The sequence below is a fragment of the Oryza brachyantha genome, chromosome 5 (assembly GCF_000231095.2).
Source record: "Oryza brachyantha chromosome 5, ObraRS2, whole genome shotgun sequence".
Classification (NCBI taxonomy): domain Eukaryota; kingdom Viridiplantae; phylum Streptophyta; class Magnoliopsida; order Poales; family Poaceae; genus Oryza; species Oryza brachyantha.
The window spans coordinates 8,329,720-8,346,813 of record NC_023167.2 but is presented as its reverse complement, the minus strand read 5'-3'; the positions used below and the strand labels follow the sequence as shown (position 1 = coordinate 8,346,813).

Below are 17,094 nucleotides of genomic sequence, written 5' to 3'. Positions count from 1 at the left end.
AAACTCGAAAGATTCGTCTCGCGGTTTCCAAACAACCTGTGAAATTCGTTTCTTTTTTATTCATGTCCAAAAACCCGAACAAATATCTGGTCAATCGTCTGATTTAACACCAATTTTTCTTCTTCTTAAGCTAAACACACCCATAAACGAAAACTAACATTTGGCAGCTCTCTCGCTGGCCGCTAATCGCGTAGGGGTGGGTAGCGTAGCATTGGGTCTCGCGGCCAGAGAAAAATGCTATTTACCATCTACGAAGCTTCGCTAAAATACCACTCTCTGTTTTGGATTCGTTAGAATGGCATTCTCATATGAGAGCAGTTTGTCCAAATGCCATTTTTCCTATTTCCTATAAATAAAAATTGTTTTGCCCCATTTTCCAATTTTAGTGACCAAATTGTCCCTAGTTGAATCAATTCATTCAGGTGAGCTTACATGCGTCGATTCTAAGTGACTGTAATACAGCAAACAAAAGATCTTTTGCATCAATTACCTCAAACTTTTTTTTAAAAAAAAACTAGCACACTCGTAGAGATTTAGCATCAAGGCATTGTTTGAGAAAAAAAAAGCAAGGCTAAATCAATATCGAAAAGCACTCCAACATTTAAATACTTCAATTAATTTAAACTCAACAATAAGAAAAGACAACAACGCAAAAAAATTCTATCCATCATGTGCAGCATGGGGTAGTTTATAGTCAAATCCCCATGAAAACAGTGCCAAATTTCTTTTATTTATCATAAGGAGGAAATCAATGACATTTTAGAGTATTGCCCCATTTGAGTGTAGTGTTCTAGCGAATCTAAATTGTAAAGTCCTGTAGCCTAGTGGTTACAAGGGTCTTAGTAGCACCTGAGATTCTGGGTTCGATTCTTTGTTAGAGTGATTATTTCAGGATTCTAACGGCTTTATACTTTTAGAGATAGGCGTCATCCCACTGATCAGGCTTCGGAGGGTAGGCGCCGCCCTCACTGATCAGGTTTCAGAGGTGCTTATAGATGTAGGGTGTGACGTTATGAGCATTTACGTTGTAGTGTGTCATAGAGTGATATGTCAGTGAAGCCATATTTTGAAAATGGTATAATAGCAATTTTGTCTCGCGGCCATTCATCAGCCACATGATTCCAGTCCAGCGACGCACCCGCCATGCCGGCAACGGTCCGGTCCAGAAGAGGCTGTGCTGCGCTGGCAGAGGTGGCCCCCACCTGTCGGCTAGACGGTCCGGTGCATCTCGCGGACGCGGCCGAGCGGGGCGTCGCATTCTTCATTTCTTCTCAACGCCTCCGCGAGCTTCCTGCGCGTGCCCGCACCGCACCCGGTCCCGTTGCTTCCAGAACGTTCCACAGCCTCCCGGATGCGCTGCTCCGGCCACATCACGCTGCCCTGCCCGCCCCGTGTGGCATCCGGAAGCCACCCACACCCGACAACATAGGATCGGCCTGTGGACGAGGGGCTGACAACACTGATGATATGCATTTTATTAGTAGCACTAATCAAAATTTTCTTTTTGAAATTTCACTAATCAAATTTTGAGAAACCATGGAGTATGACATTATTATTATGTGGGTATTTTAATATTGTGAAAAATAAGTGGGCATTTTCTGTGTGAGTGACAGTATACTTTCTTTTTTGTCCAATGTGAAAACATAAACTATAAACTCTGAACGTTCTAATAAACTAAGGTCGCGATCTTTGTCTCAGTTTCATAATTAATATTTTCTGGTTTTCAGTAAGCACGCCTCCCAATCTGTCGAATAGAGTATTTTTTTATAAAATATTTCTATACAAAAGTTATTTTACAAATCATATGAATTCATTTTATAAATTTTTTATTGTTAATAATTGATTGATCACATATTCACGTACTAATCTGCTATTATATTTTACGCACTTAACCATCAAAACATTAGAAGAACACGATCTAGTTGGGCTCATATACTTTTATTTGATATGAACACGTTTATCAAACTAATGAACTGTATGTTTGGTGATAAAATTTTAGTTGATATAAAAAATAAAAACATATTTAAAGTTCTTAATAATTATTCAACTAAACATAGAACACTGGCATACACTTTGTTCCAAAATAAATAAAAGTTTTTACAACCGATAAAAATCTGAGAGAAGAAGAGGCCACAGGGTGGCCTCCAGAGTGACGTGGCCACACGCAGAGTCTATAAAACCCTCCTCGCCTTCCTTATCCTTCCCCAACCTCTCGCCATTCCTTCTCGCAATCTCCCCCCTCAGAAACCCACCCACTCGAATCCGCCACACTCCTCCTCCTGCCTCCCCTAGGGTTTCTAGAAGCTCTTTCTCTCTCTCCTTGGCTTGGCGTCCTCTCTCTTCTGGGTGGCCATGGCGACCACGACCTTCCCCACCTCGACGCCCTTCTTCGCCCACCAGGGCCGCCGCCGGCCGTCCCCGTCCGTCTCCGCCCGCACCGCCGCCGCGGCGGTGTACGGGCGCGGCGGGGGCCGGAGGTGGCGCCCGCTGCGCGTGGCGTGCGAGAAGGTGGTCGGGATCGACCTCGGGACCACCAACTCCGCGGTGGCGGCCATGGAGGGCGGCAAGCCCACGATCGTCACCAACGCCGAGGGCGCCCGGACCACGCCGTCGGTCGTCGCCTACACCAAGGCCGGCGACCGGCTGGTGGGCCAGATCGCCAAGCGCCAGGCGGTCGTCAACCCGGAGAACACCTTCTTCTCCGTGAAGCGCTTCATCGGCCGCAAGATGAACGAGGTCGACGAGGAGTCCAAGCAGGTCTCCTACCGCGTCATTAGGGACGACAACGGGAACGTCAAGCTCGACTGCCCCGCCATTGGCAAGCAGTTCGCCGCCGAGGAAATCTCCGCGCAGGTATAACTCTTATACTTTGTGGCTGCCTGTGTTTTGCATTCTAACGTTTTGCAATCCAGCCAGTAACGGTCGTGCATTCTTTATCTCGTGCTGGAATTGTGCATCAATTAAGAGGTGATCCCTACAATATAGAAAACGATGCCTTGAAATCCTGTTGCAGTGTATAGATATGACGAATTTCCATTTCTAGCTTACAGAATTGTGACTGTCCATGAAATTCTATGGAATATTATCTTAAAAATGGAGTTCTATGGGCTAATTTCTTTCCTTGACTTTTTTGATGCCAATAACACAGCTTCCGTTGTAGTGTTTTTGGTGTCTCACAATTGGAATCCCATCATCTTGTATGCTTTGGGTCGCATATTGTTCACAGGTCTACAGAAGACATTTGAAAGAATAAAAAAACTCATCTTGACAGGGTGCATACACGGATAAACTTTTTGTACCGAACAGTTCCTTTCTATTTGTATCTCCATATATCTAAGGATGTGCACATTGATTGTTCGTGCAGTCTATTTTTATGGACTTTGGTTCAATGCTTATAGTGCAAATCATGTGCCTGTGGGTTCCCTTCATTCTTTGCGTTGTTTTCATTAGTGTAATATTTGCTACTGGTGCTTTTTCTTCCTACTGGTGGTGTTCTTTGATCAATTATTACTTGATGGGCGATTTTAGTGGACTCACGTGCACCATGTTCTTATGGGGGTCTGTTGGCAAAAAAACTGAAATAGTGGGCATGCACATGTTTCTTTATGCCAGTAAAATAAGTTCTATGGTACAAGTTGATTTTGATCTGACCGTTGAACATTTTATGTTCTCCAGGTACTTAGGAAGCTTGTGGATGATGCATCAAAGTTCTTGAATGACAAAGTCACAAAGGCAGTGATCACAGTCCCTGCATATTTTAATGACTCGCAAAGGACAGCAACAAAAGATGCTGGCCGGATTGCTGGTTTGGAAGTTCTCCGAATCATAAATGAGCCCACTGCCGCATCATTGGCATATGGGTTTGAGAAGAAGAACAACGAAACCATTCTTGTTTTTGACCTGGGAGGAGGCACATTCGATGTTTCAGGTATCTATCCTATATTTTTGGTGACTTTCTGAACACTGTTTGCAACTACCAATCGCAACTAGTTATTGTTGTTGCATAGCCAAGTAAATTATTTGTATGAGAAAAATGAAGATGTATTATTGTTGCATAGCTAACATAGCCAGGTAAGTGTTTGTTGAAAGAGAAGATTCAGAACATTTTTTATGTGGTTATGGACTATTTTTCCAATATTTAATAGCATTGAGCATGGCAGTTCTGAAAGTTCAAGGGTATGTTTGTACTAAAGCTGGTCCAAACAACTTTTTGCTGAGTACTGTGAGGACTTTGTATGGTCAATACTATGTAATACTATGGTCAATACTGTGAGGACTTGTGGCAGGAGAATTGTTAGGTAGGTTCCTCATAGGAGGAACACTCCCAGACCGAAGGGACTATTACAGTAATACTATGCCATTATGGTCACATTGTGGTGTGGTGATAAGATTAAATATGTTCCGTGAACTTTATTTGTTTATTCATCCTTCTGGGTATGTTTTTCTGGTGTATGTCAAATGTTTTCAATTGAATTAATGCTTTTCAGCTCTTAGATCCGAGTTCATTTCCTAATTATATTTTTGGCACTGATTTCAGTTCTTGAAGTTGGTGATGGAGTTTTTGAGGTGCTGTCTACATCAGGTGACACTCACCTTGGTGGTGATGACTTTGACAAGGTTAGTTTTGAAATTTCCTGGGATGTTGAGAGACTTGATACCAAGAGACATGATAATTAAGGTGATTATAATATTATTATGTTGATATGGACTCAAGTAATTACTTTTACACCTGTGAATGTGAAGAATTTTGATTTGATTAGTTGCGAGTCTTTAGTTCTGGTTGATTAGGGGATGGTAAGTGGACAGTAGATTGTAGTTAAATCCCTCATCATGGTGTGATTTTAGATGCACCAAATTATTAGAATCCTCATTAAATATGACGGTTTGATGAAACAAACAGATGTACTATTACTCATAACCGTAACTTGTTAATCTTATGGTATCCTTATCATCCTCGTATTTGGAGAGTACTCCGTGTGATATATGATAATTTTTGGTTGCTGCTAGTTACTGTTATGCTAGATCTGTATGCTAACAAGTCAATTGTTATTTGCAGAGAGTTGTTGATTGGCTAGCAGGAAACTTCAAGAACGATGAGGGCATTGACCTACTAAAAGACAAGCAGGCCTTGCAGCGTCTTACAGAAGCAGCTGAGAAGGCAAAGATGGAGCTCTCATCCTTGACCCAAACAAATATTAGGTTAGCTTGCTTGACTGCCTGATTTGCTGCTTTGACTGTTGGGATCATTGATTCCCTCAGTTGATTCTAACCTGTTTATGCTTCTTTCAGCTTACCGTTCATTACAGCTACTGCTGATGGGCCCAAGCATATTGAGACTACTCTTACCAGGGCTAAATTTGAGGAGCTATGTTCAGATCTTCTTGACAGGTACATGATCATGCCATGTGTTAATTAATGCTCATGTGAACCATCGACATGCATGTATTTCTTTGTATATGCACCCGACAGCTACTTGAAGATGTGTGATAATTCTATTCTGATAAATGAAAAATCAAAAACCACATGCTACTAATGTTTTATCAACTGTCGTATAGATTGAGGACCCCTGTGGACAATGCCCTCAGAGACGCAAAATTGTCGTTTAAAGATATTGATGAGGTGATTCTCGTGGGTGGCTCCACCAGAATTCCAGCAGTACAGGATCTTGTGAAGAAAATGACAGGAAAGGACCCCAATGTGACTGTTAACCCTGATGAGGTTGTTGCACTTGGAGCAGCTGTTCAGGTGAGTTGATGACAACCCATTGCTCAGTGCTGCCTAAGTGAGAGTCTGACATGCTACTATATTCATATTTACATGTTAGCATATCACCCCATGCATTGCATGGATCTTGAATAAATTTGCTCTTATTTCTATCCTGAACTAAGGAGAAATTACCAACATTGTTCACATTAATAATATGAACATCTGCAGAGAAGGCAACCATGTACAAATTTCGTAAAAAAATTGATTGTTTGCCAATGCGATAGGTATATAACTTGTTATCACAACCAAACCCCATTTGTCGCATTATGGAGATAGTGGTTGGAAAAAGTTGTTCCAAAATTGAAATTAAGTTCAATATGTTGCTCTAGATAAATAGTTACTAATGGCAAGACTCAGAGACATTTTAGAACACCATATGCATGGTAATTGAACTTTAGATTTAGGAAGGTCTCAATGTGTCTAATTGTGTTTCTAGGATTGATTAGATTCTGTAGTCATTGGACGAATGTACTCTATTGAACAGCAGAATCTGATTGGCAAATTTTGACAACAGGCAGGAGTGTTGTCTGGTGATGTGAGCGACATTGTTCTTCTTGATGTAACACCACTTTCTCTGGGATTGGAGACACTGGGTGGTGTCATGACCAAGATTATCCCAAGGAACACAACATTGCCCACTTCCAAGTCAGAGGTGTTTTCAACCGCTGCTGACGGCCAGACTAGTGTGGAAATCAATGTCCTCCAAGGAGAAAGAGAGTTTGTCAGGGATAACAAATCTCTTGGTAGCTTCCGGCTTGATGGAATTCCTCCTGCTCCACGGGGTGTTCCACAAATCGAAGTTAAGTTTGACATCGATGCCAATGGTATCCTGTCTGTCAGTGCTGTGGACAAGGGTACTGGAAAGAAGCAGGACATTACAATAACTGGAGCCAGCACACTGCCAAAGGATGAGGTATGTCTTGAGAAAACTTGTCATTCACTGATCCATTGAGCAAATGTTGGAGGACATGTTTGCTCTCTCCGGAGTTTGGCCTGCCTAATGTTCTTTGTATCTGTTTGAATCTTATTGACTAATATGGCTAAAAAAAACTGCTCAGGTGGAGAAGATGGTTGAAGAAGCAGAGAAGTTTGCCAAGGAGGACAAAGAGAAGAGAGACGCAATCGACACCAAGAACCAGGCAGAGTCTGTCATCTACCAGACAGAGAAGCAGCTGAAGGAGCTGGGTGACAAGGTCCCAGGCGACGTGAAGGGTAAGGTTGAGGCGAAGCTGACGGAGCTCAAGGACGCGGTCGCAGGAGGCTCGACGCAGACGATGAAGGATGCTCTCGCTGCTCTGAACCAGGAAGTGATGCAGTTGGGGCAGGCCCTCTACAGCCAGCAGGGCGCCCCCGGAGCAGGACCTACCCCGGGAGCCGACGCCGGCGCCGGCGGCGGCTCTGCTGGCCCGTCCGAGAAACCAGGAGGCGAGGAAGGCGATGTCATCGATGCTGACTTCACAGACAGCCAATGAGCAGAAGAAGAGTAGGGTAGGCCCGACGTTTGAAGGGAAACATCTCGCGACGAGTTTGGCATTTTGTTCCACAAGATTTGTAGGATCTGGGGTGTATCTTTTTGTTAGATGGGCACCTTGCTTCCTTCCTATCTGTGGAGTTTTGGGCGGTGGAGTTTTTCGAGTTCAGGAAATTCGACTCCTAAATGGATTATGCATAGGCTTTCGTTGCTTTTGCGTACATTTTCTGATGCTGTGTAGATTCGGTCTGGCAAATGGCACCACCAGCACTAGAAGTGTTTATTGGTTGAGCAATCAACCGTAATTATCAAATCAATAAGAAATGCCTTTCCAACTCGATAAATGGAACAATGTGATACACTATAAACACTTGAGGCAGCAATACTGGGATGCTTTTAAGGCCAAGTTGGTTTTAAGCTTGGGCTAATTTGGTTTGAGGCTAAAAATATGTTATATCAAAATGTTGGCTCTTTAAAACGTGTTTACAGTCACGCCTAAGTAACACGCAGCGTGCTTGTTACTACCTTGTTCTTGTTCTGTAGTAACTATATTTCTGAAATTTAAATTTATCGTATAAAAATACATTTGAAAAATATATTAAAAATATGTTATATCAAAATGTTGGCTCTTTAAAACGTGTTTACAGTCACGCCTAAGTAACACGCAGCGTGCTTGTTACTACCTTGTTCTGTAGTAACTATATTTCTGAAATTTAAATTTATCGTATAAAAATACATTTGAAAAATATATTTGTGAAGTATTGTCTTATCAACCGTCTCATATTTAATCTTTATCCATTTTATCCCTATTCTCATTTCATACTATCTGCTTAATTAACTATGGATATTTATGTTTTTTTATAACTAATTTGGCTATAAAGTGTTAGAAATACATAGATATTAATACTTATTATTATGTTACTGGTCCATCGTATCATATCATGTTTCACCGTGCTCTCTCATGCCCCACGGGCCACGGTATCCAACAAAACGGCACGAAAAACATAGTAGTAAATTAGTATATGATTAATTAATTATTAGTTATAAAAATATAAAATGGATAATATAATTTTTAAAACAACTTTTTGATAAAAAACTTCCGTAAAACATACCTCGTTTAACAGTTTGGAAAATGTGCGTATAAAAAACGAGTAAATCTAGGTAAGCAATAATGGAGAATAACACGGCTAAAGTCGTTGAAATATACCTGACAAACACAATAAAACACTAGTTATCCTCCCATTTTAAGAATGCCGTTGCAATATATGGCGGGCCTCTCGTGTACTATTAGTTCTGTAAAACGAGGCATAACAGCTCGTTTACTTAATCCATATCAATTAAATTGTACATGATACAGTACTTATATTTATCTTGCAATACCAATATAAATAGTGTAAATGTACGGCTGCACAACCTCTGTCCTCAGCTCACTTGAATTTATTTGCTATATATGATTTGTATTATTAGTATAAATATAGCATAACTCTACGAGCCGTTAAATTTACATTATTTGCTATATAGCCCTGTGAACTATCGTCACCGGCTTACGTGATTGCATTTACTATCTCTTCTATGTTTCAACAAGATCATCTACGCTGACTACGTCGCTAGTGGTCTTCATCAACATTGTCGCCGCTTCGTCCACAAGAATAGACGTCTCATGTCATCTGACAGGTATCTCTATAAGGTGTTTCCTCGATGACGACATCGATTGCATCATCTATAACGAAAAAGTATGCATCAACGTTGACCCTATATTGAAAATTGGTCGTAATCAACATGTTAACATGCTACCGCTGCTTTGTATACAATGATGGACACATATCTTGTGTCCTCTAACAGAAATATGTGTAAGATGCTTCACTAATAACGGCATCAACCACGTCATCTACGATGAACAAAGACCGCATTAACATGGCATCAAACTACGGTGATGATCTACTTCATCGCATATAGAGTTTAATAAAAAATTAGAGACCTAACATCAAGACGCTCTCTAACATCTGCAAGATGATCGAAGGACATTCTTTAACATATGTAAAGATGCTTCCAACAGCATCTACCAATATCTGCAAGGTGCCTCATCTATAATATAATTGTAGCTTTGTCTCCAATTTTTTTCGCCTTTGGCTAGAGTGATCCGATAAAATATTTATCTTGTACTTCAATTCTCTCTCTCATATATGTTGTATATACACTTTACGAGGGTCAGTTAATATACAACACAACTTAGGATTTCTCTCGCATCCAATATTTTTCCACACCCTCGACTAGAAAAAAATGGTTTTTTCAGTCGCGATTCTAGTTGTATAAACCGAGAAATAACTCGTTAACTTTATTCATATCCATTAAATCTTACCGGATACAGTACCTTATATTTGTCTTACAATACCATTATACCAACTTAAAAATATAAGGCGAACATCCGCTGTTCCGTTGTAGAATCCTTAGTACCACTGTCCCTCGTGCTCTCCATACATTTGAATTTATTTGGTACTATATATGTATCAGTATGAATAAAAGATCTCATAACTCCACGTAGCCGTTAAATTTGCATGTCCACCACAAGCGAGGTCTCCCCTTTGTCCACGGCGAACGTCTTGAGCGTCTTCCCCGACGCCGTCGTCACCTCCACGACGTACGTGCCGTGGTACCCCCTGAACCTGAAACTGCCGACGCCGTCGACGCTTCCGCGCGCGTCCGACATCCACTCCCTCCGGAGATTCACCAGCCTCTGCCCGGCCTCGTTGACGCCGCCGTCGGCGTCGACGAGGGCCGCGTCCTGGCGCCACATGCGGCCCTGCATGAACCCCCACAGCACGACGCCGGCCACGGCCGGGTGCGCGTACGCCTCGCGGAGCACCACCTCCAGGTCGTCGGCGCGGAGGGACACGTCGGCCTCGCTCACGTCCAGCTCGGTGATCCAGACGGGCAGCCCCGTCGTGGCGAGCCTGTCGAGCGCGTCGCAGATGACCTCGCCCGACGGGTTCGAGACGTGCCCCTGCAAGCCGATGCCGCCCACCGCCGCGCCGCCGCGCTGGAGCGCGGTGATCAGCTCGATGTACTTCTCCGGCGTCGCGTTGGGGTCGTTGGCGCACTCGACGTTGTAGTCGTTGACGAAGAGCTGCGCCGCCGGGTCCAGCCGCGCGGCCTCGCGGAACATGAGCGCGGCGGCGTCGTCGCCGAGCCGGTCGCGGTAGAAGCGGCCGTGCAGCATCTCGTTGTTGACGTCGTAGTGGCGGAAGTGGCCGGCGTAGCGGGACAGGAGGCCGTTGAGGCGGCCGTGCACCGCCGAGGCGAGGTCGTCGCGGCCGAGGTCCTTGACCCACTGCTGCACGTCGCCGTCGACGGCCCAGAAGATGCAGTGGCCGCGCGCTGGCTTGCCGTGGCGCTCGCAGAAGTCGAGCAGCGCGTCGGCGTCGCGGTAGTTGAGCTGGCCGCGCTGCGCCTCCGTCCAGTACCACTTGAGCTCGTTCTCGAAGACGGCCCAGTCGAAGTTGTTGGTGAAGAAGTCGACGAAGCTGGGGTCCTGGATCACCGAGCCGTTGATGCAGGTGCCCAGCGGGAAGGCGGCGTCCATCTGCACCACCCGGACGGTGGCGCCGGACATGCTCGCGGCTACTCCGGCCGCGCCGCCGAACTTGAGGACGACGTCGCGCTTGCGAACCTGATGAGAAAGGTCAAATGGGCAGTCAACGTCATGGACTCATGGATCATGGTTGTGAGCTACGTCCTACGTGGTGCTGAGCTAATTACTGTTTTCAGTAGAATTGCTACTGTCAATTCAGCTAATTGTCTTAATTTTTTATACTCATTCCGTCCCTAAATGATTGACGCTATTAACTTTTTTATACACGTTTGATCATTCGTCTTATTTAATTTTTTTAAAAATATGTAAAGCTATATATATATATGCATAAAAGTATACTTAACAATAAATGAGATAATATAAAAATAATTAATAATTATGTAATTTTTTTGAATAAGACAAATAATCAAACGTATATAAAATGTTAATTGCATCAAACAGGAACGGAGGTAGCGCAAATGACCTTGTGGAGAAAATTTCCAAATGGAACCATCTATTGGTCAATTGATTAGTTTTTTTTAACCACTACTACATCAGCAATGGAATCATCAACATTGGAAGCTAGCTAGTTAGTATTCCTTTTTATCCAGTTACTCGACAGTCGACAGTGTCCACTTGTACGGTATATTTCAAATTTGACCAAGGATTATTTATTTATTCTAATATTATGATGAACCTAAATTTGATGCAACATATTTCTGATACTACGATGCATTTTCAAATATTTACAAATTGTTCATTAATTAGAAACAAAACTTAAATATGAATAGTTTATATAGTGACAGATATTTGGAGGAAGTAAGGTTCTAACTTAAAATTAGAAAGTATCACTTTACTGTAGATGGTTGTCAATAAGGAAGAAATAAATTGTACTCAAATTGTGAACTATAACAAAACAAAAGGTGGACGTTTGTGCAAAACTAGCCTATAGAAATTTTATTCTCCATTTTTATACGACTTAGAAGAAAATATTCTCTATATTTAAAATGTAAGAATTTATGAGATTTGAATCTTATATCAAAATATAAATATTTCTCACACTATTCAGGGTGAATAGTTGTACTTATCCCATCCATCAGTTTTCATCAAAATTTTTATATTTTATTCCCACTACTCTTTCACTCTCCTTCATTTCTCGTTTATTAGGAGACAATAATTTTACTCTACAAGCTTAATCCCTGATAAACAACTTATAAATTGGACGGAGACAGCAATATAATCAATCCATATCATCACGATGTGTCACTCCCTTCTATGGACATGTACTTGTGCACTTGCGTCACTCTGCTGCTCACACGAGAAATAAACACAACAAGTAGCCACTGCCGTGCGCCGACTTCTACATTTCTCCCTTAAACTAGATAATCGAATTAGATAAGTTTTATAGGGATAAATTTCTCTCTCATCTATTGATGTGACACCCTATTAAACTGACTAGCCTTATCACTTTCTGACACATAAGTATGGTCGTGGCACCCAGAAAATAGGATGCTGATGACACGGTACAATAGACAATCATTTACTACCCCTGTCCCTAAATGTTTGATACTGTTGACTTTTTTATACACGTTTGACTATTTGTCTTATTCATTTTTTTTTTGAAAAATATGTAAAGCTATATACATAAAAGTATATTTAACAATAAATAAAATAATATAAAAATAATTAATAATTAAAATTTTTTGAATAAGACGAATAGTTAAACATATATTAAAAAGTCAACGACGTTAAATATTTAGAGAGGGAAGGCGTAATTAGCAGCAAATTAACTTAGGATTGGCTATTATATATTGCCTAGAAAAATGATAAGATGTGTGTTCAACTTATCATGCATATCGTGTGAGTTTTGTTGTACGAGTTTGGTCGATGGGAAGGATAGCTCACCTTGTCAGTCTTCTCCCTGAGCTGCTTGAACCTCGCCTTCCGGTCCTCCGCGAACACACGGAGGTCCATCACCTTCACGTCAACGCCGGCGGGCGCGCCGTGGACGTGTACCGCCACCTCGCCGGCCGGGGTCTCCTTCAGCCGGAACGCGCCCTTGATCTCCACCCAGCCGCCGGCCACGCCGGCACACACCGCGCCGCAGTCGAGCAGCCGAAACCCGCCGCCGTCGCCCACGCGGAGGCTGACACGCACCACGTGGCCGACCTCGGCGCCGGCGCAGCCGCCGCCGTCGCCACCCTGCACGGCGACCCACCCGGCGACACGGTACGTGACGCGGGGCACGAGCGCGCCCGCCGGGACCGCGTGCCGCAGCCCGTCGTCCTCGCCGTCACGGCGCGCCGCAAGGACGTACCTGCGCTCCTCGCGCTCGCCGATGCCGTCCACGGCCGGGAGCACGGCCTGATCCTGCTCGACTACGTGCTCCTCCGACAGCGTCGTGCTCGCGCCCAGCGGCGCCCAGCCATTCCCGATCAGGTTCACGCCGAACGGGACCTCCTGAGTGCGAGCCATAGCAAAAGCGATCGGTGGTCGAGCTAGCGAGAGTGCAAGAAGTGAGCTCGGTTGCTCGATGTCTTGTCTTGCTTGCAGTAGTGAGTGTGGAGTGAGTCGCTCCGGTGGCTGCATGCGTATTTATAGGGCACACGCAGCCTGCAATCTCTGCGACGGCGCCGCCAAATATCATGGATGCTAGCTTGTGTTTGAAGCGTACGTATGGACAGGCTAAAACTTTTTTTTATTTATTTTTTGTTGTTGTTGGTGTGGATGAACTTGGCTGAAGCAATCACAGTGAATCTCGCTTGAGTAGCAGTAAAGATTTTGCAACACAGGAGATCAGGTTATTTCTGATTGGCAGATAGATCTCCTTTCCTTAAGTTCAGAAAACAACAGAAAAAAATATTGTGCATACAAGTATGTGATCACGTGACCATTATAAATATATGCAGGCCATCTTTTGGCATTTTATTTGAAAAAACGGAACAACATTTTCATTGTTGGTAAGGACAATATTCTCGTCAAACTTGTATGATGGCTAGTTATCGTATCGATCTAATTTAAGTAACTTTTGGCTATTGAATTGTTCTGATCAATCACTTTGAGTACCTTATATTCAGTTTGTTAATTGATATTTGTTATCTTCAATCTTATACTATCCCAGCTACATCTGATCTATAGGATTATTATTAGATTGTGTTTATCTCACTCATTGTTTAATCGGAGTGATAGCCGAGGAGTTATCCTGTTACTATTCAAAATATATGTCATAAAGTGTTGGAGCTGTTTTGCAATCCATAAACCTATAATGATTTAGGACCTTGTCCACATAATGGGTTTGTGAAAACATAATCCTATCCTTGAATTTAATCAATTTCATGTTTCAAATAACATTAGGTTCCCCCAAATCATTCGTGTCAAAATTTTGGTGAATTTTTTTAATTCATTCACGACATTAATATTTATCCCAAATATTAGTATGTCATCAACATAGAAATACAAAATCACACCCTCTCCCCCACCAAACCGTTAATGCACACACTTATTAAGGAAGCCGGTGCATGTTAATGTTCAGTCAAAAATGCCACTGTTTATGTGCTTGTTTTAGGCCGTACAAAGATTTCGTTAACTTAACTATATAGAGAAATAAAATGGTCTCTCTCAATTAATTAAATGAGATTAATAAAAAATATTTGATTCATGCACTAACGGAATAGATTGTTAGAGATCAATGAGGTGAAGCAGTTTAGCAACGACACAGTGCGGTGACTTGACCAACACCAACGAGTCGTGGGAGATGAAGACGATCGTACTCCTTCGAGGCTCACAGCTATGGCAGGGAAAAGATCAAGTTGTGGATGACATTGAGCTGTCGTGTACTATACACGTTTCCTTACACTTACACCACCCCTATGTAGGTGCATATGCGCTCAAGGCTCAAAGACACTGCTCAAGGGATGCTCGAGCACCATGGCCATCTTGTTCCGACCGGCGACTAAACAAAATGGTTGTACTCCCTCCGTTCTTAAATATTCGACGCAGTCGATTTTTTTATACACGTTTGATTATTCGTCTTATTTAATTTTTTTTATCAAATATGTAAAACTATATATATATATGTATAAAAGTATATTTAACAATAAATAAACTGATATAAAAATAATTAATAATTATGTAAATTTTTTAAATAAGATAAATAGTCAATATAAAAAAATCAACGACGTCAAATATTTAGGGACAAAGGTAGTATAAAATTTAGAGAGAAGATGATTGTTATTATGTATTTATCCAAGGATGTCAACCTAACTCTCTTATAGAGCTCAACACAAAATGGCAGCCCATGCGCTTGTTCGTTGCTGTGCTGCATGAAGATTTTTTTTATTTTCTAAGTCTTTTTAAAAAATAATTTTATTACTAAACCTCTAGGGAACATATTTCTAAATCTGAACCCCAAAAGAAATTGACTCGACATGAAGCGCCGCAGCCAAAATCTCAAAGGAAAATATTTCCAAATCTCACGTCACTCGAGGCCATGTCTTCAGGTCGTTGACGCAAGGACATAATTCACCAAGAAATGAGCAGACGTTGTTCTATCTGCATACAAGCATGCAGCTATCCAACTCACAGGTATCATGAGGCTAGCATTAAGCATTGAAATTGATGAAATAATTAATATCTACCGGGCACAAGTAAATAGGGGTTGTAATAGTGAATCTGTGTCACATTCCCTTCATATGACACCAGCTTACCATGATGTTATCACATTGTCAGTGACCGGTGTCGCATCAAGGATTTTAGACACCAGTGCCAACTCTACTTCCACCGATCGATCAATCTCGGTATGCCCTTACTTCAGAATTCCCATCCACCATCCATCCATATGCAATCCATGGAAATCCCCTAAAAATTGGGCTAAAAAAATCAGGCGTTGTTTCATCACAGATAAAAAATCTTTTATTATTCACTAAAAGAATGTTATTGATCTTGAAATGGTGAAACACACACTTACATTTTGATGTATATTATGAAACATGGAGTTTTCATCTATTAGAATAACAACAATATGTGCAAAAGGGCCTGTAGCCCTAGTGGCTATAAAGGCAGGTCCTGTGTTTGACTCCATGTTAGAGCGAATTTTTTAGGACTCTAAGGAATATTTTAAGTTGACACAAAGAAACTATGAAAACATATTATTGATTGAAACAATGAAAAAAATCACAAAAGAGTACAAAGTATCCAGTGGAGCATTTAAATCCAACACAAAGATACATCAAAACACATTGGCTAAAACCTGACTGGTGTCGCTAGTGGCCCGGCCAAGCAAACATCCTCTCCTCTGTAAACTTACGCACAAATCTAATATGTTAATTCTTATAGCCCACCTACATCACCTTATTGTACTCACTATAATAATATGACAGTGAAAGTAATGAACACCATGTGACACATTAATTAACACTAGAGCGTTATGGCCTTGGGCAGTAGGCATATATATGTTTGTTCCCATGGTGTGTTTTTTCTTGATGAAATATGAAGAATGAAAATTTTTATGATTTTTTTGTAAAAATAGAATTAACTACTATAAAATTAAAAATTTAGATGATAAACTTCTATATATAAACTTTTGGTAGAAAATATATTATTTAACAATTCAAAAAACATGCGTTTAAAAGTCTAAGGAAAGAGCTAGGAATAAGTTGCTTCTAAGAACCCACTTTTTACAAAAAGGGCATGGTTTAGTCAATCACAGCATACATGTCTCGTAAACTAAGTTGGGTTTAGCATATAACTTGTGTTAGCTATTTCTTATTTGAAGGTGTATATACATTGTTCGAGTTACACAAACCGAAAGCATTGGGGAACTTACTCTCTCGTTTTCCGCGCGCACGCTTTCCGAACTACTAAACGGTGTACCTTTTACAAAAATTTTCTATAGAAAAGTTATTTTAAAAAATCATATTAATTTATTTTATATTTTTTAAATAATTAATAATTAATTAATCATATACTAATCTATTAGTACGTTTTCCGTGCCAGGTAAGTTAACTTATCATGGCTCCAAACAAACGCGGCCATAATCCTCGTAATTATGGTTTTAGAGTTTCGTAAAACCACCCTATTAATTTATCAATATAACATGCTGTTGTAGCATTATAAAGAAATACGTCAATTAGATGGCAATAACTCTTATACGGTGGACTAGGAAATGCATAGTTTTTATATTTGATTTTAGAGTGCATAACTTATACAGTGGATCAACACAAAGTAATCAACGCTCTAATTAATTTTGTGACACTCTAATAATATTACAGCACCCGTTACCTTTCATATG

The 17,094-nt window shown here is 41.4% G+C and overlaps 2 protein-coding genes across 2 annotated transcripts; one reads left to right on the top strand and one right to left on the bottom strand.

The window, feature by feature from the left end:
• The first annotated feature begins 2,214 nt into the window (after window positions 1-2,214).
• On the top strand, window positions 2,215-7,581 carry LOC102711350 (stromal 70 kDa heat shock-related protein, chloroplastic). The gene is made up of 8 exons (XM_006655110.3): window positions 2,215-2,853; window positions 3,676-3,928; window positions 4,538-4,617; window positions 5,057-5,199; window positions 5,290-5,388; window positions 5,556-5,745; window positions 6,281-6,679; window positions 6,825-7,581. The coding sequence occupies exons 1-8, from the start codon at window positions 2,353-2,355 to the stop codon at window positions 7,236-7,238; spliced, it is 2,079 nt and encodes a 692-aa protein (XP_006655173.2). The 5' UTR covers window positions 2,215-2,352; the 3' UTR covers window positions 7,239-7,581.
• Window positions 7,582-9,559: 1,978 nt separating this feature from the next.
• LOC102711069 (endo-1,4-beta-xylanase 1-like) lies at window positions 9,560-13,357 on the bottom strand. The gene is made up of 2 exons (XM_040524462.1): window positions 12,711-13,357; window positions 9,560-10,904 (listed from the first exon to the last, which is right to left on the bottom strand). The coding sequence occupies exons 1-2, from the start codon at window positions 13,278-13,280 to the stop codon at window positions 9,783-9,785; spliced, it is 1,692 nt and encodes a 563-aa protein (XP_040380396.1). The 5' UTR covers window positions 13,281-13,357; the 3' UTR covers window positions 9,560-9,782.
• Between the last annotated feature and the right edge of the window lie 3,737 nt (window positions 13,358-17,094).